Source organism: Saccostrea cucullata, unplaced genomic scaffold (assembly GCF_032062105.1).
Source record: "Saccostrea cucullata isolate Sc308-1 unplaced genomic scaffold, CSIRO_AGI_Scuc_v1 ctg8633, whole genome shotgun sequence".
NCBI classification, from domain to species: domain Eukaryota; kingdom Metazoa; phylum Mollusca; class Bivalvia; order Ostreida; family Ostreidae; genus Saccostrea; species Saccostrea cuccullata.
In genome coordinates this window covers 6,991-27,133 of record NW_026926334.1, presented here as the reverse complement: position 1 = coordinate 27,133, position 20,143 = coordinate 6,991, and the positions used below count along the sequence as shown (strand labels likewise).

Genomic DNA, 20,143 nt, shown 5'->3' with positions numbered 1-20,143 from the left:
ATATCTAACATTTCGGAATAAAAGGTAATTAATAGTTCAATGATGTAATAAGAAAAATATACCCCCAAAGTTGGCAAAAAAAGTCGTGAACAATATTTACTTTACGAGATCGGTTGCATTTTCATCAATGTCTAAATTATAAAACCATAACGCTACAGTTTCTGTAGCTAGAAGTTAATACCTGTTGCAAAGGCTTTTTTATTATAAATGTATCGTAGACAAAATTGATAAGAGGTATTGAGAACTAGAGCTATTGAGAACTCTGAAAACAAAAGGTACTGTGAGCAATGAGCTCACTAAATCATACCCCGCCTCCCATATGAATATAAAAGGAGAGTGCATCTTTCGTTGTGGGAAACCCTAAATATGTGTCGGATGGAAAAATAAAATACGAGATGCACAATGGCAATATGTAATAAAGATTCTGTGAAAGTTTCATTAAATTTCACTCAGTGGTATCAGAGCAGTTGCGGATAAGAGATAGGTACCCCCAAGGCGTAAGAATAAGACGGTCGGACAGACAGACGGACTAACGGACATAAAGATTACTAGAAACCCTCCCGCTTTTCAGTTGGCTGGTGTAATCATGGCAATTTCTCTGAATGCCTGGATACCTATCGTTTTTTAGCCTAAAATATATTTGTTGATCAATTTGCAATTAGAAAATGCATTGCTGATATTCCAATTTACTTTTTTTGCAAAAATGTTTGAGATTTGATAAAGAACTTTATTCGGTAATAACCAATATTCGCCTCCAAATCAAACTTTGATGGAGATATATTTAATTAAGTTCTTAAACAGGGGAATATATGCTGACTTCAAAGCACTGAATATTTTCATAAGTAATGACGCCATATGCACGTAATGACGTCACAAACATGACGTAAATTTCAGTTTTTTTGATGACTTTTACAGACAAAATGTACATATTTCGTTATTTTGAGTAAAAGTCACCGAGGGCATGTGTGTTCAGGATCAATATTTTGATATAATGTGTAGAATGGTAATATCAATGAAATATGTCAATATTGTTCATGAACGAACTTGCGCTCTATAAATTTTAAAGCTAAAATTGTTGAAATTTTGTCCATTTTGCCCTCTTTCTGAAAAAGGATATAAAATCGGACTAGTTTGTGACTTCATAAAAACAAAAATTGTGAATACACTGCTTTGACACAATGATATTTTCTGTTAATTTATATTTCTCATACAATTTATTGAATTCAGCACATTTCAGGAAGTTTTCAAAATTTGACTATTGTGGGGGGAAAATATATGCAATATACCGCATATAGTTCTTTTCTCCTATTTAACATGATTGATTTAATCTTTTAACTTTTAAGAAAAACTGTGGATAGATTTGCGTAATTTTGTGGATTCAGAGATACTTTTATGAGTAGTTTTGATTACTGCTAATTTTATGCACCTGAGGATCGGACTACCTTAATATATTTTATTGCGAATGCCAAAAAAGAAACTAAGCTACATGACTCATGAGGATTTGGGGCATTTAAATTATGTTTGTGATATGACCCTTAACTTATGGACTTGAATATTTCTCGGAAAGATGCTTGTGTTTCATCATAAAAGTGTACTTTATTAAGGTATAGTGGGTCTTCTCTCCATGTTTTTGTTAACCAAAAAATGTATATTTTATTGCAATCTTTTAGGATTATCTTTTAAAAAAAATGTAGGGAAGACCCACTTATATTGAAAAAAATTGTTAAAGTATGAGAAAATGATCGTTTTTGTTCTTTTTAGCGTGTGTACGCTTTTTCATAGTCAAATATTTTAGTCTTTGTGAGATTTTTGTAAATTGTAAAGATTTTACCTTAGTATACTTAATTATTAGATGAAATATCAAATAAATTTGAATATAAGAGATTAAATTTTTCAATTCTTATCAGTCGCACTATAGGCACTTCGCCCGCCTTATCTCCCCATCGTCTTTGCTTTATATTTAAGGAGACAATTACTAGTATTCCCTTAACTGGAAATTAAAGCCGAAGTTCATGTGTTATTGATAGTATATGATTAAGTCTGTATCAGAAAATTTCAACGAAATCACTAGGAGTGCATAATAAGTGAAGGAAACAAAATTGATAACTTGAGCTATATTTGGTAATCAGGAAGTTCAACATATTGATCGAATTTTGATTATTCAGTAAGGCAGTTTCCATATTTTGAAGCAGAGTTAAAGGATAAGTTAAGAGTTCTCAGTTTTGTTTATGGGTCTTCACATCACCAAATAACACTGAACTGTTAATTTGTCTACAGTATTATTTTCACTTGTCAAATTAGTAGATATCTGAGTTTGCCAAAAAAAAAAAAAAAAAAAAAAAAATTGAACCCCAATCCCCCAATATTTAAATCTTCTTGTCTACCTACACTTTGGGTTTTTACTAGGTCTTAAAAACAAGGGTCTGGATCTTTCAATTTGGAAAAGATAGTGACATTTGGTTAAAATTGGGAAAATATCATATTTAACATGCTTCTATACTCAAAAAAAAAAAAAAGAAACGCATATTCAGAATAAACATGATAATCTAGGTTTTTGGATTAAAATTTAATTTTTAAAAGTTATCTAAGAGTATATTGTGATAAAAACCAAACATGTCCTACATTGTATGTTCTAAATTGACAAGTTAAGTTGATGGCATTGACGTCGCCTCCAAATGCTAAAGGCAAACGCCTTAAAAAAATCCATATGTCCTTTGCGACCTCTCAGCGCTAGAGGATTTCCAATGTACGGACGTCGTGTACGAATACCAGCTCCTTTCAGTCTCTTGCGCACTATTTACACACTTTATGCTTATTTCAGCAGTTTGTACAGCGATTCTGATTCGAGGGACTATATGACGGTCGTGTCTCGGTGTGGATTTCCGCGGACGACCAGTTTTGGTCTGTCATTCTTACCTGGTGGAGACGTGCAGCTGCAACTTCCAGTTGCGTAGTTCCGGTTAGTATCGTTGTTAGAGCCTTGTTGCCTTCATCTTTGTTTAACGTGGCATTGCAGCATCGACATTGCAATCAAAACAAAAATATTAGTTTTAGTTTATTAGTTTTAGTTTATTAGTTTATTGTTTCTCTAACTACAAAATTCCATTGTAAATAGACTCCTAATTTACAAGAAACCAAGCAAAACTCTATTTTCATAAACATTTTTAATCAAGGGAGAAAGTTCAACAATTGGGGTTTAAAAGATCATGATGTACTTTAAATAGGTCACAGGTATCCAATGATTAACAAGATGATGCGGTCGACAGTGGCAAACATTATTTCCTGAAAAAAAGAATAAAAATGAATCATTCTGATGCTTTTCTGCGTTAAACCTAGAAATGTACAAAATTAGGGACGTCATATTTCCACAATAGTCCTCCTTTATGTCATATTCTTTAATGATCGATTTATCATATTTATCTACTCAACAAGTGTCATAGCCAATTTCATAACTTTTTAAGAACATGAAATTTCTAGGACTCAATAAAGCCATAATTTTACCTTCTTCTTTCTTTGATGAGTTAAACAATATGTTTTTCTTTTATGTTGAGCATATATAAATTCAAATTTTTAATAGTTTTTTTTAGTTTGCGAGGTATATCTTATATATGACTTATTTTACATTCATTCAATCAGTTTTTGGAGAATGCCTTTTAAATTATTATTTCAAACAACATTTTTCATACAAATATTACTTAGTTTGGACATTTTTAACGGATTTGTTTGTTTTGAATCTGTTTTTGGGAATTTTTTTAATGAAATTTGGAGAAATACTTTTTATCATTGCAAATGGGGCCTTACACCTCTCAGCCCCTAAAAACCTAGCCCCCCGCTTATATAAATTATATGACTTCACACTAGCCTACACATTAGCAGAAAGGAATATACGTCACTGCCCCCCCCCCCCCCCTTATCCACTTTAAACGCGGGAGAATATCAGACAAAATCATTTTGCAACTTGGTAATATGTTTGTCATTAAACATATGTCGTGCTCTTCTCTGGAACACAATACCTCGATTGCTCTTATATGATGGGATATCATTCCTCCTAAGTAAATTATTTAATATGCAGGATAGGCATTTTGCTAACACTTGCTCGATAAAGTCAATAAGCTTTACCAATCCAAGTTACCTGTACTTCTTAATTTTCCAAACGTAAGTTAGTATATTGTCAGATTTGTAGCTGCCTATTTAAACTATACATGCCGAGTAAACAAGTTAAGACCTCACAATCCATACAAGATGCTCTAAAAAAGTAATAAATAATATGGTGAATACAGCGCATCAACAACGCTCACATCATATCTACTCTAATATACTTTAGGAATGCGCATGATTTCCATTGGATTTTGTTACAGTTTATGTGATACCCCTTTTAAAGCAAGACATGTTGCACTTCCAATTCTAAAATAAAGTGATTTGTAATTGGAATTTGTGTGATTAATTGTAATACTATGCACGAATAATGAACCCTGAGCAAGTGGTCTCACTGAAAGAATTTAAATTATAAACTTGGCAAATATGTTTCTTTAATGAATAGATGGCAATAAAATACAGATCCCTTTTCCTGTTTGATCGGTTTTAGAGAATCTTACAGAGATAGAGACGCAAGAGATGCTTTTTGACGTACAAAAATTTATATCCTTATTAGTTAACAGAACATGGAAGTAATGCTTCGAGGTATGCACTAATTCCCCTACCCTAAATAGGCTGCAAAGGGCTAAGGTAAAAACTGATCAAAACAAGAATGTTTCATATTTCGAATTATTCATCAGGTGTGTTATTCGGCGAATAACACACCGGATATAGAGCACCCTACAACTTCTTAACTATGAATATTTACATTTGAAAATGTTTTTTATATAACACGACTGAAAGCAATTTAATTTAGTATTTTGATTTATATCATGAATTTTAGGGAAATAGAGAGGGGGAAAATTCTTACAATAAATACGCTTTCTTGGTGAAATTGTTTTCTCGGAAAATTAACACCTTAAATGATCAACGGTTATTGTAAATATCAATTCATATAAAGAAAAACTGAAAGGTTTAGAATAATAGATTTGATAAAAATAAAGTGCATTAGAATTAAATATGAATTAATGTCAGAGATTATTAATTTTTAGGTTAAGAAAATGTACAAGTCTTTACGCTGTACCGAAGTCATTACGTTGAAATTTGATAATGCCATATAACGTCATGACGTCGTCAGTATTTTCTTCTTAAGAAAACATTGCATTTTTAGTGAGTTGTGTAGGAAAAGCGGTTTGGAATATTTAAAAAAAATTGATTTAGAACAGGTGTATCCAAGACACTCACCGTTCACGGTAGCCTAGTGGTAGAGCGTTCGCTTCGTGATCGGGAGGCCCGGGTTCGATTCTCGATCGCGGCGCCGCGTCAAACCTAAGACGTAAAAATAGGTAGTGACTGTTCCTTCGCCAAGCGCTCGGCATCAGAAGTGAAAGTCACGGGTCTTTCGGATATGACCTTAAAAACGTAGGTCCCGTGTCACGGTAGGCGCTGGCACGATAAAGAACCCTCACTGCTCAATGGCCCTGAGTGCCGAGTATAGGTCTAAATTTGAAGCCCTTCACCGGCATACGGTGACGTCTCCATATGAGTGAAAAATTCTCAAGAGGGACGTTAAACAATATACAATCAATCAATCAATCCAAGACACTCTATATAAATATTATTACCAGATTTTGTGACTAGGCGGATAACGTACCTTTAGTTAGTTTTTCTCAGTGACATCAATTCTGTAATTAAAGCAGACATCAGCTCAGTTTGGGTTGATGTGTGGCTGTGTGCGATGCCACGAGGCTGGATTCTGGCCTGGGCGGGAGAGCGATCAAGTGTAGCCATAAAGCAATTTTGATCAATTTCGGTAACAGATTGCTTGACATACTCTAAACTGCTCGTCGTAATTTCTCCGTCCCATGCTCGGAAATTTCCTTGCCGCGTCGAGAATGACAACCATATATTGCACCAGTTCGGCTGCCCTCCATGGATGTCTTTGAATATAAATGTGCATAAATAAAAAAAAAAGCATCTGTCCATCTATCGATGGCTGTCGTTATTTCATTTAATACTTCATTTCTAGCCTCAAGCTCCCTCACATCATTTGAAACAAAATAAGGACCATTTCACACTTATTTGGACTTTTAGTAAGGCTTGACATTCTCGACGTTACATAACCAGCTTCTGAAATTTATACAGCTTTCCTTCATTGTTAAAATATACATGGGATAGAAACTCGGGGAAACGCCAATTAGTGCATCGAATAACCAATTACGTTGTCTCATCCTGCACAGAGGCGGAGCTTAAGTCGTTTCATCATTGTCAACAAAAGTATAAAGTTCCTGATTTTGAAGGCGGGAAACATGTAGCGCCGATAATGCCACGCCTAACTGAAAGTCCAAACTATAAGCTTGAAATGATTTTACTCCCCATCAGCAATTCAAACTGCTGTGCATGCAGTTCAGCAATACCCTTTGTCAACAGGGCTAAATTTATTTGGTTCCCCTCCCATTTTTTTGTTTTAAAGAGAGTGACACATGGGTACCTATATCGATCGTCCCAAGTGCAAACCTCCATGATTGGCATCGCCCCGAAATTATCTGCCGATGTCAGGGCAGCTTCCTCAGGGACAGGTCACAAACTAGTCAGATATAATTACCTACCCTTATTGCTGGTAACGAGCAGCTCATGCTCCTCTACCATTCCCGTGGAGGATTGAATAACTTCCTCTCTGGCCTGGATACCAGTAACGAGCAGCTCAGCTTCGGGATCTGGCATGGTATCAGTGTGGCAGAGAGAGGCTAGATGTCTTCTCCCTTTCTGCCTTTCTGCTGCTTGGCTCCTTGGTCCGCTTGCTTGCCTTGATGGACTTGATGGTGACTTTGGACTTTCTGGCTCTAATTGGTGGCAAGATTTTGCTTATTTGATGAATCGTTCTCGGGGGCCTTTACGTACTTCAACAATTATCACAAGTGTCGAGCGCTTGGAAAGCTATCAATTGCAAGCAAGAGGAGGAAAACGCCAATGTCATGTTCGCTCCTCTTTTATACTCGCAGCAATCGGGGAAAGTGTCAAAAGACCTACCCTCTGAACTGTTTTTCAGAAATCAATTAAATGCGTTTGATTAGCAATCACTTTAAACGACCTTATTTGTTTATTTAAAAAAAAAAAGATATTCAACATGCTTTTGATTTCTTATTTCCGTTGTATATTAATTTATTTTTTTGTGTCAATAGTTAGTATATATTTTTTTCTTTTGTAGATAATTAATGTCAAATTACTAAGGTAAGTAGTACTTATGTGAATGTTTTAATTTTAACTTCCTTCGTCCGGAAGTCCAATTCAACAAAGTTTTTTAACAACTATCTTAAAATAAACAGTTGAACTTTGTCTTTTTAAGGAAGACTTTTTGTTACATAATATATATCTTACACATGATATGGAGACATCCAACATATGGATTACACTCTTCCTTCTCTGTACAGTTACATCTCAATTCACACTTCACACCATAATGACCTACTGGACACGGGATGCTGCAGTTTATTCCATAAAAACCAACACACCCTGCCAAAAGTATAAAGCACATCTTCCCTCTTTTAGATTAGCACAATATATTTCATCTTTTCCCTGAATATCAAATCTGAAAACACTATAACTTGTTTAGATTAATTATAAGGAATCGCATGCTATATAAGTAGTGATTGTGTGCTCCTTAAAATATGATTGCTTCTTGATGAAATGGAATATGTTTTTTTTTTTACTGCGTGGTTTTTTTTTTTATCAGTACAGAGCATTATTCCATCAAGTTCAATCAACTTTCTAATAAAACCCCAAAGTTCCTTACCTGTACATGTGTTGTTTATTATTCGGTATCCAGAACAACAATTTGCTGGGATGCTGAAAAGAAATACCAGGGATCAATTATTAGTTCACATTTTTTTACGTAAGCTAATAAGTATATACCGGGTATGTTCAAATGACTTACTCGCTTTTTGGACATATATTGTCCTCGCATTTTCCATTTGAAACCCCGAGAAAAAGAATAAGACAAATAAACCTTGTTTGTTTCATTGTGCTACTTCCATAGAAAATAACCAGTTTCCTTGTATGTATCACAAGTTTATATAACTTATAGTACACTTTATTAGATTTAAAAATTACATCCGTCCTTCCAGTTTAGATAAATAACGACGTTTACTTTAAGATTGATGCAGAATATTTCCCCCAACGAGTGTTTCGGTTTTTTTTTTTTTGTTTTTTTTTTTATATTTTTTTAAATTTGAATAAAGCGAGCATGACCTTTTTTCCAGATTAAAACATTTATATAATAAAACAAAGACTTAAAACTTGGAAGTGTTCATTATAGCAGGACGTGACGTTTTCTTTCACCCATATTTTTTCCAAAACCATAAGTCTTTTTTACACTTCCCCAATCAAATTATAAGTACATGTATTTGTTGATGGACCTCTTATAGTATACTTGATTATTTAAAGGACAATTGTTATAACACAGCTCAAGTGCATGAAAGCAGTATTTAAGAAATAAACAACGTTATTATATGGTCTATTTATATTTCCTACATAATCTATACAAGCGCAAAACAGTTCATAACACTACATATTCACTGGGTTTGAGGCTGTATTCACCAGAGGGTCATTGCGCGTGCAGCTACATTGTGACGTCAAAATCAACACCTCAAAAACGTTGTAAACAATATGACTGACATCACGATAAAAAGGCCCTTATCGTACGACGTCACAATGCTCAGAAAACGACGTCAAAGTCGCTGTATTGTAAACACGGAAGTGATTTTTGTCGGTTGCGTTTGATGTTTTGATGATCAATGAGAATGAAATAGATACAGATTTCCAGGTAATAGAAAGATTTTTTCCGAATTTCTATTATGTATAAATTGATTTAGGATATATTAGTGATAGCTATATAATTATGTAGAGTATGTATTTTCTTTATTGGAATTACTTATATCATTTAGACGTTTGGGCCTATAACTTATCGCGACATTCTTCAATACACATGAGTCGCGATGTCAGATCTAAGACATGCATGTAATACCTTGATGCATAATAATAACATGTTTATATAGAGAAAGATACAAGTTTCCCAATGCTATTCTATATAAATAAGTTTTAACTATGACCGAGTGCTATTTTGTATGTGATGTCTGAGAGAGAGAGGGGGAGAGAGAGAGATGACTGCATATCTTTTTTCAGTACTACATTCTTTTCTTTAAAAAATGTAAATATTACCTAAATCATTTTCTTTTTTTTTTCCTCCTACACATACACTTGCTTTACATTTAAATGTTAATATTTACATTTGCAAATGTTTTCCTTTATATAACAGTACTGAAAGCAAGCATTTTTATAACTGTATAAATACAGGTACGGGGTCAAAAGGTCATAGATGTGCGTATGGATAAACGTTCGACGTAATTTCTCAGTGACGTCATAAAGAGTCGACGCGCGTTCAGTGGATTACATACATGCCGTTGGGTTTGAAAAATAATGCATTTTACACATTAAAAGTCACAATCAGGCAAATTTAAAGTATGAATAAGTCACAAATGTAAATATAAGTAATAAGGTATCATTTTTTGAGTTTTATTGGGATGTAAAACGGGTTGGCACATGATCAAATCTTCCATAAAGCCCTTGTGACCAACCCATTTTACATCCCAATAAAACTCAAAAAATGATACCTTATTTCTTAAATAACGTACGTTACAGGGATTTTTTTTAAGTACGCGTACATGGCATGGTCTGCGCTGTGAAAATGTATGAGATGATGGTGAAGATTATTTAAAAATAAGGTATCATTTTTAAACATCTATCGGGATATAAATACAGGTACATGTAAGTCACGAGATTAAATTCTATAAAGCCCGAAGGGCTTTATGATTAATTTAATCTCGTACCAACCCGTATTTATAGCACGATAGATGTTTTTAAATAATACCTTATTACTTATATATACATTTGTGACTTATTCATACTTTATATTTGCCTGATTGTGACTTTTAACGTGTGAAATACGTTATTTTTCATATACTTTTTTTATACTGATTTACTTTGTTTTGTACGTTTGGAACTTTTCAATGTTGGATCGAGGTATCGCTAACCAATCAAATGAAGGGAAATGAAAACGTTCGCTTACGTATTGCATGAAATTTTTCCGGGTTGATAGCAAAACCTTTACCTTTTGATATGTATGTGTAACTTACCATAGTTCTCTTAATTGAATATTAAAGAAGCCTAGCCTTGCATGGTTTGTACGACAATCGAGCAAAGAATGACAATCAAAATTACATACAAACGTAAAATGTGATAAGTTAATTGTTTTCCTTGTGTTCTCATGTATAAAACCCAGAGAATAAATTCCGCTTCATATGTGTTAACCATTTTCCAATACGATTGTTCGAGAAAATACTATACATTACCTATATTGTTTATTAAGTTATATACATATATACTCTCATATTCCTTTAACCTACCCATAGATATTTTTGATTTTCTCGGAAAGATTGAGAGAGATCATATATAGTGGTAAGCGAATTCTTTTTACCTGCTACTATTGTAACAAGGTTTTTGATCAATTGATTTAGAATAATTCTATTTTTCATGAACGATTGAATTAATACAAATCTTTTCCTACACAGGCAAGTTTATCTGAGTTTTTGTTTGAGTTTGAGTTAAATATTGAATCTGAGTTGTCTGAATTTATATTGTTTATCGGACTTTTAGGCCATAACTATAAAGGTATATAAGACTTACGATGACCTCTGTAATAGTGCATTAAATGATCACCAAGAACTGAGTCGGGAAGGTTGGGGTATTGAGTTGGTTTAGTTTTAATTCTATGTAGGACTTACGATGACCTCTGTTCAATGGTCCACCAAATTATCACAGAGAACTGAGTCGGGAGTGTGGTAGGTATCGGTACACAGATCCAGACCGTGCAGTGTGGGGTCAGTGTTAGCCAGTCCTCCCTGGGACATCTGTATCACCGACCATGCCATCAGCATCCCTAGAAATCCAGCTATCCTCACCAGGTTTGCAACGGAATGAAAGCTTATTTTAATTTTGTGATTAATATTCCCTCATGTGCATGTTTAAAATATTATGTTAGATACACAGCAATGTAGTTATTAACAGAATAAAACGTCGCTCAAAATCAATTCAAGTTTATTCTAACGCAATACTTGTTTATGAAAAAGTATACTATAGGTATTAGATCCAAAAATAAGCTATATCTGGACAATCCTGCGTCTTAATATGTGACAATTTGCCTTATCCGACATGCTTAAAAAAACACAGTGCTGGACTTAACTGTTCAGTTATGTTTTGCTATAGCTTAAACATTTTACACTAAAATATGTAGGTTTTCGTTCACGATTAGACTTGTCAAGTGAGTGTCGTTATATTATCAAAAGACACATATTGTCGCATTTTATAGAGTGTTGTAATGTTGTCTAAAGATAAATATTATCTCATTTTCGAGTTTTTGACTAACTAATCCACACACAAAGAAAAATTATATGAAGAAAAAATGAAATGCAATTCATGCCCTTAATCGACTCATCTAGAGGATCATTTTTAAATATCATGCACTCGAAAAATGTTTAACATGGATCTTGTTCATATTTGTGGTTGATAAAAAGTATTTTTTTTATATCCATATTTAATATATACATGTATCTCGAGAGGTTGAGAAACAGCCATAACTAGGTTGTTATTGACAAATTGTTTTCATATATCTTATTTTTTTCATGTTTCCACAGTCCCATTCAACCATAAAAAGGTTTCTTTAGTATCCACACACAAGCAATTTGGAATATTTAGATAGCATTTAACAATGTAACAGAGGAACTGTCCATCTGAGTCTAGGATGTGAATACGTTGGTTAAAAGCGTCCGATATCAGGATCTGACTCTGGCTGTCTGTTGTGATACCGGATGGATGAAATGCACTGTTGGTGGAAGGGCGGCGACCAGCGTATCGGAATCGGAAATTTCCTTCCTCATCAACCACCATTACTGCTCTGGCTCCTTCGTCAGATACACAGATATCTAGATTTCCGTTCTCACACATGTATTTCATGAGATCTGATGAATATAGAGGTTTACCTTCACTATCAAATTGAATGGTTTGTTTCTATGTAGAGCCAGAGTAACGGACAATTTTTTATTGTTTGTCTTCATCACTGTCCATTGTAACCAGAAGATCACCAGAGGAACTAATAAGAATATTGAAAGGTCTCCATCCCTGTAGTCTGATCACCTCCTGTATTTCTAGATCTTCATTCTTTACTATATTTACTGTTCTGGTATCAAGGTCAGTTTAAATTCGATCTCCACTTCTTGTCACTGCTATGTCACATGGAACGTTCCCTGACTTGGTTTGGACTGACTTCAGTAATTCACCCTGAAGGTTGCAGAGTTTCATCATATTATCTTTTCCACGTGTCCATATTTCTTTATCACTCATACAGGCAACACTTATTAGTCTAAAGCCAGTGTCTATGGTGGTGATGAGCTTAGGTTTATCGAGTAGTGATTTGACTGGAGGAGAGGATACAGCTTCTGGTGTCTTCATTGTGTAGCCATGTTCGTCTTTTGAAATCGAAAATGCTGAAAGGGACCCAAACATTTGATTGAGGTGTTCTGTGTTGATCTGGTAAAGAAACATTGATTTAGGGAGGTAAACGTCTGAATTCAGCATTCGTTGATTTGTAGGCAACGATTAGGGAGATAACATTGGATTCCAGTATTTTTTTCAGGTCGTGAATACTCTGATTTATTTCAGAAATTTCCTTTTTTATCTTAATTTCATATTCATCAAGAGCAGCCAGGTGTTTAGTTTTCATCTCATCAATGTCAAATTTTTAATTGTTAACAATGATGCTAATTTCTCTGTGCCAATCTTCTCCTTTTTTGGTGACAGCTGTTGTTAGTCTCTCATAATGTTTTTCCAAAGAAGCTTTTTCATCCTTGATATCTAATTCAATTTCTTGGTAAGTGACATAATGTTTTTTTCTAGTTTTTTGAACTTTCTTGTTAAATTCTTTGATTTGGAGCTGAGTTTTTGTAGAATGTCTCTTGTTTCATGTCCTTGGTGTCTACAAGAGGAGATGCAAGCAGACGGAAGTGTCACATTTATCACAGTAAACTCTACATTGATTCTGAGAATGTTTTTGGACATTTAGGATAGGTCGGAGCAGGAACTTCATCTCTGTATGGTACAAAAATGTGTCTTCTGGATGAATCAGAACGATGTTCTCTAACACAGGCCTTACACAGGTTTATCTGACAAAGTTCACAATGACTCTGTAATGCAACTCGTTGACACAAGTCCTAAAGGAGAAGTACTTGTGCTCTATCAAGGGTCTCCATTGCTAATAGAATAAAAGAGAAAATATATATTTTTTATATATAAAAAAGTAATATATTACAGAATGAAAGATTTTGTGGAAGTCCTATGTAGTATATACATGTATGATTTTGAAGAATGAAAGTACATTTAGTTCTTTCATCTTTTATAGTACGTATAAACTGATAATATTTCAAAGATCCTTCCTTTTTTAAATAGCGCCCTCTCTGTGCTGGGAAAATGTGAGTTCGATCTCAATCCACAAAAAATTGCAAGCAATTGTTTCGTATATAATTATAAACGCCTGGCATTTTAAAGTGAAAGTTTCAGGTCCTTTGGAACATAATGTCACATAAGGCGTTCGTGTGATAGAGATCACCAACTGCTAAATAGCCTATTTGTTCGGTAAAATCGGTGACTTAACGTTTTTCTCGAGAGAAAAAAAAACTAAAGGACGCACTGACCTCACATTTTCAGCATTTATTTATTCATCATGAATATTATATATATATATATATATATATATATATATATATATATATATATATATATATATATATATATATATATATATATATATATATATATATATATATATATATATATATATATATATATATATATATATATATATATATATATAGGTAAATCTTTTTAAAAAAGAAACACGAAAACCTTTAGTTTAGCTTAAGCGCTTTCATTTCAAATCTTCAGAAGCTTTATAATACGTAACATGATATTACAAACAAACTATTAGAAGAATTGATTGATGTTGTGAAGCGTTCTTCAGGCACTGAGCGAGAATTACAAAATGCTTTTCCTTACAATTTTGAGGATACAGAGGAAACAATTGTAAAAACTACCGGAACTGAGGAAAATGTATATCAATCGCCAACTTTGATTTTACAAAGAGAAATGAATGAGCTAGTTTTGCAGAAGGAGGCTTACCGTATTAAGCAAAAGATGAAAAGTGAATGGAGCAAGATTCTCAACTTTAGGAAACAAACATACTGGAAGCAAATCAACAATGCTAACCATGCAGATTACTTTGAAAAATGGATAAACCAGGAAAGCCCTATCATACCTAGAAAGTTCAGGATAAAGGAAATCCGAGGAGAACCTAAGGATCAAACTGCAGTCCGTATAGAGGTTGCTAAAAATCGCGTTAGGGGTGAAATAGAGTTACTGCGGAAGAGAGCAGAGAATAACCAGAGAAATGTCTTGAGATTAGACGAAGAAATGGATCTGAAATTGAAGAATAACGCCACTGGAGTAATTCTAGAAATGCTTCAAAAACTATGGAAATCTGATTGTCAAAAGGAAGAGGACAAATCATTTAACAGATGGAGATTCACGGAAACCTGGCTATTAGACTACGCAAAAACATATGGCAAGGAGTCTACTAAACAGCCGAAAGGAAAACAGTTGATAAGAAAACCAGGACCAAAAAACTCCGGTAAGAATGATACGACAAGAGCTACCTATGCATCTGTTGTGAGCAATGATACCATGCGGACTGGATCGAATCCCAATGCCACGAGAAATCAGAAAGCAAATCAAGCATTGCCCCCAGAACAAAGTCTACGTCGCCATTACACTCGATGGACAACGTTCAATAACGCGAAACGAAATTCGCCCCACTCCTATCCGAAAAACCATAACTTTAAGAGGAAATACCAACAAGGAATTAACCACCTACAAAATAATAACCACAATCACCAACGGATTATTAGACGGTACAAACCCTCAAACATTTATAGAAATGAAAAAACAACTTTCATCGGACGTGGTGTGCGGCACTATTTTTTAGGAGGCGGCAAACCCAACCAAGGACAGAGGCACATACCACAATTATATCAACAAACAGCGCAAATTTAGTTGATGTTGAGGAAACAAATAAAACCAAGGAATCAATAGAAGTTGATCCTAAAGTGTTTAATCTTTCAGATAGGATATTAACTAAAGCAGAGATAAAATTATTATCTAGAGGCTTGAAATATACACCCACCCCATGTATGAATAACCAAGAACTTAAAACGGACGTAAAGGAATATACAAGGCGACTACGACTAAGGGAATACTTTTACGAAGATAACGACGAATCAACGGAAGATAGTGAAACTGAGGAACCAGAGGACCTGGTTAGAAATAAATCCCACTTTATTCCAAAACGAGGAAGAAATCGAACTCTAGATACGGTATGTGAAACCCTAGATAATATAAACCTACCTAATATTAAGAAGAATATTAGATCTAATCTCACAAAAGAAGAGCAAAAAGCTTTAAATGACTTACATAATGACGAAAATATCGTTATCAAAGAAGCCGACAAAGGAGGCGGAGTAGTCATCATGAATAAAACATATTACGAACGTAAGATTTTGAATATGCTACAGGACCCTAACTACTATGGGAGTATTAATGCAAATCACGAGACAAAAACTTTAGCAAATATAAAACAACTTGTGAGTGGGCCATCCTCGGGAAATATAACTGCTAAGGAGAAAGACTATCTCACAAACTTTGAAACAAAAGAGAGTCAATTTTACGGATTACCAAAAGTACACAAGTCATCAGAAATCAAAAACGCCATACAGGCTCAGAGAGGAGAATATATTTGCTGTCTAAATCCCGAAGATCTCTCTTTTCGGCCAATCGTAGGGGGGCCTAATTGTTCAACTCAAAGACTGAGTCACTTGTTAGACATTTTATTAAAGCCTTATTGTGAAAAGGTTCCTAGTTTTATAAGAGATGATATAGATTTTATCAACCACCTACCAGAACATATTCAACCTAATACGAAACTCGTGTCATTCGACGTCGTGAATTTATACACAAATATACCCGTGGACTTGGGTATAAAAGCGGTTAAATACTGGATTGATAGATACCCAAACTTACTACAGGATCGTTTTGAGCAAGAATTCATCTTAGAAGGATTAAGAATTATACTTCAAAACAATACATTTGCCTTCGGAATAGAGCATTTTATTCAAACCAAAGGAACAGCGATGGGAACAAAAGTGGCTCCCACGTATGCCACCTTAACTTTGGGATACCTCGAGCAAAAACTCCATCAACGACTTGTCACTCTATGGGGAGAAGAGGACGCTGAAGCTATAACATCAAAGTGGAAACGATTTTTAGATGACTGCTTCATTCTGTGGAATGACAACATTGAGAGATTATCAATTTTCCACCAATTATTAAACGACTTAGATTCCAACATTAAATTTACCATGGAAAGCAGCGATATGGAATTACCTTTCCTTGACGTTCTTGTCATTAAAGAAGATACCAAACTTTCAACGGATATTTTCTACAAATCAACTGACACCCACCAGTATTTACATTTTGGATCCTGTCACCCTCATCACACAAAAACAGCAATTCCATACAATCTGGCTAGACGTTTATGTGCTATCGTTAGTGACGAAAACACCAGAGATATCCGACTGAAAGAACTCAAGTTATACCTTTTAAAACAGGGATATCCTCAAAACCTGATAGATAACGGGATATTGAAAGCCAAAGGATATGAACGGTCAGAATTACTGTCTACAAATACCCAGGAAAATAAAACGGATATAATTCCATTTGTGCATACCCACAATCCAAGAAATCATAATTTGACCTCCGTAGTACACCAACTTAACAACGTTCTGAAAACGGACCGGTCAACACAACAAATATATAGAGATGTAAAATTTATTAACAGCCGAAGACAGCCCAAAAATCTTAGAAGAATTCTGTGTTCGTCCCATTTTAAGAATAGTTACAAAGTGACTAAGTGTGAAGACGCGCGTTGCGGGACGTGTACACATATAATGGAAGGATCAACTTATGACTTTAATGGAAGACAATTCACAGTCAATGCAAACATGTCTTGTGCCACTAAAAATGTAATATATGTAATAACGTGTGCTGGATGCCAAGAATTTTATATCGGGGAAACGAGCAATCAATTGCGTGCCCGGGTGCGTGTCCACCGACAACATATTAACTCTCCGGAATATCGGCAAATCCCTCTGAGTGAACATTTGGATACTTGTGGAAATAAACAATTCACTATATTTCCTTTTTACAAACTTTCAAGTGAAAGTGATATTCAGAGACGTGAGAAAGAAAAACATTTTATACATGTGTTCAAACCTAGACTGAACAATTGAGCATAATCATTGTAAAAATTGTATTTATTATTTTCATTCTACAGTTTTCCCGCAAAGTTTGACTATGACGTCACAATAGACGTTTGTATGTAATGTTCCGCTTATTATGACGTTATGACGTTATGTTGCTATGTTACGTATTATAAAGCTTCTGAAGATTTGAAATGAAAGCGCTTAAGCTAAACTAAAGGTTTTCGTGTTTCTTTTTTTAAAAAGACTTACCTGTAAACTACCGAGCACTGTGGATTTTTTTTCTGTTTCAATATATATATATATATATATATATATATATATATATATATATATATATATATATATATATATATATATTTTTAAAAATATTATACAAACAAAAAAGATTGGAGGCAGGGTTTGGTACTACTGTGCACGATTAAAAAAATCAGTGTTTCATAAGAGAATACACGAGTATTTTTTTTTTTAAATAAAAGTATATAATAGATAATATTTGGATGAAATTAATTTATTTTTCATCCACTATCTATTGTGTCATCATTTGGAAAACTTCAAGGCACTTGGTTAAATTTTGGCAATTTACCAATTCGAAATGGGAAAGTGTTAAGCACAACACACGTAAATTTGCGACGTTCGATGACGTAACGGAAAGCAGTTCAATTTTATTAAGATGTAGTTATGACTGCCTTCAAGAGTTTGACTTAAAATAAATACAGAAGAAATATATTTATAAAAATATCACCAGATCTGAAGAATAAGGTAATGTGACTAAAATACCTGTGTAAAAAGAAGTTGAAAATTTATCGCTTTGAAATATTTGAGACTAATGCGACGTGAAAAATTAAACTTACACATTTCAAAAGGCATTTATGTAATAAAAGCGATTTTCAACAAAGGCAATAGTTTTGAAAGCTTGCAACCAGATATCCTGAAATTTTATCCAGCATATAAAATGCAGCGTATAAAATTTTAAAAGACAACAATTGTGTGCAGTTAAAATGACCACGTTTGATTTTGTACATTTTTCATTAACTTGTTTATGACCACCTTTCGTTCGAAATACATTGCGTGCGGAATAGAGATTTCTTCCAGTGAAGAAATATGTGGATAACACCTTCACAGCTATGTTGACCCTCCAAAGGTTTAATATGCATTAAAAATATGCTTTTGTATTTTGAGCTGTGATTCGATTTTAATTTGTTATCTTTGCACATACATTCATATTCTTGCAAAGTCAATAAGTGAAGGGAGCTTCATTGGGTATTATAAAAAGCATTTTTATGTCATAAGGCTGTGTTGATCACCTGGCGGACAATTTACAATTTTCTGTTTTTTGCATAAAAATTAGATTGATTGATTGATTGTATACTGTTTAACGTCCCTCTCCAGAATATTTCACTGATATGGAGACGTCACCATTGCCGGTGAAGGGCTGCAAATTTAGGCCTATGCTCGGCACTTACGGCCTTTGAGCAGGGAGGGATCTTTATCGTGCCACACCTGCTGTGACACGGGGCCTCGGTTTATACGGTCTCATCCGAAGGACCGCCCCATTTAGTCGCCTTTTACGACAAGCAAGGGGATACTGAGGGCCTATTCTAACCCGGATCCCCATGGGGCATTCAGAGGGTATTTTCCACTCATTATCGCAATGTATATACGAAATAGGATAAATTTAAAAAAATCTCCCAACATAATCTAGTTAACTTGAGGACTAAGAGGTAAAAAACGTAAGTAGATTTACACATACTGTCTTCAATATATTTTACTTTATCTCCTGTGCCAGTCTGATACATGATTTATAAATTCTCACTCTGTCTACGAACATAGAAAGAGGAGAATTTCTCATTCTTTTGCTGTAATTGCTTGAGTATGTAAATTTCATACAAGAAAAAAGTAAAAAAAAAAATACGTAAAACGATATGCTGCACGTGATCATTATCATAACAACCCGATGAAGCCTTAAACAACAAACATGAAACCTCAATTAAAGATCAACATGTAAATAAAATAAGTAATAAGCTTTAAAGGATTATGTCGTCATATTTAGTCGTTCAGGGAAGCTACTACGGCTAGAATACCTGGTTTGGAGAGCCCCATACTAGTCGTTCGGAGAAGCTATTAAGGCTAGAATTCCTGGTTTGGAGACTCCTATACTAGTTGTTCAGGGAAGCTACTAAGGCTAGAATTCCTGGTTTGGAGACTCCTATACTAGTCGTTCAGGGAAGCTAATACGGCTGGAATACCTGGTTTGGAGAGCCCTTTACTAGTCGTTCAGGGAAGCTACTATGGCTGGAATATCTTGTTTGGAGAGCCCTGTACTAGTCGTTCAGGAAAGCTACTACGGCTAGAATACCTGGTTTGGAGAGCCCTATACTAGTCGTTCAGGGAGGCTACTACGGCTAGAATACCTGGTTTGGAGACTCCTATACTAGTCGTTCAGGGAAGCTACTACGGCTAGAATTCCTGGTTTGGAGAGCCCTTTACTAGTCGTTCAGGGAAGCTACTACGGCTAGAATTCCTGGTTTGGAGAGCCCTATCCTAGTTGTTCAGGGAAGCTACTACGGCTAGAATTCCTGGTTTGGAGAGCC

The 20,143-nt window shown here is 34.5% G+C and overlaps 1 protein-coding gene across 1 annotated transcript; it reads right to left on the bottom strand.

Annotated features, from left to right (window-relative positions):
* Nucleotides 1-2,623: 2,623 nt before the first annotated feature.
* Nucleotides 2,624-8,205, bottom strand: LOC134271409 (multiple epidermal growth factor-like domains protein 11). The gene is made up of 5 exons (XM_062753614.1): nt 8,009-8,205; nt 7,868-7,920; nt 7,453-7,587; nt 5,729-6,014; nt 2,624-3,282 (listed from the first exon to the last, which is right to left on the bottom strand). Exons 1-4 carry the CDS (start codon nt 8,092-8,094, stop codon nt 5,731-5,733), a joined length of 558 nt encoding a protein of 185 aa, XP_062609598.1. The 5' UTR covers nt 8,095-8,205; the 3' UTR covers nt 2,624-3,282; nt 5,729-5,730.
* Between the last annotated feature and the right edge of the window lie 11,938 nt (nt 8,206-20,143).

Excerpts from the sequence above, each read along its gene's own strand:
- LOC134271409 (XM_062753614.1), bottom strand. The coding sequence starts at position 8,094 with ATGAAACAAACAAGGTTTATTTGTCTTATTCTTTTTCTCGGGGTTTCA. Across the intron at positions 7,921-8,008 it reads AATATATGTCCAAAAAGCGA|CATCCCAGCAAATTGTTGTT; the intron begins GTAAGTCATTTG and ends ATTTCTTTTCAG. Across the intron at positions 7,588-7,867 it reads AATAAACAACACATGTACAG|GGTGTGTTGGTTTTTATGGA; the intron begins GTAAGGAACTTT and ends TACTTTTGGCAG.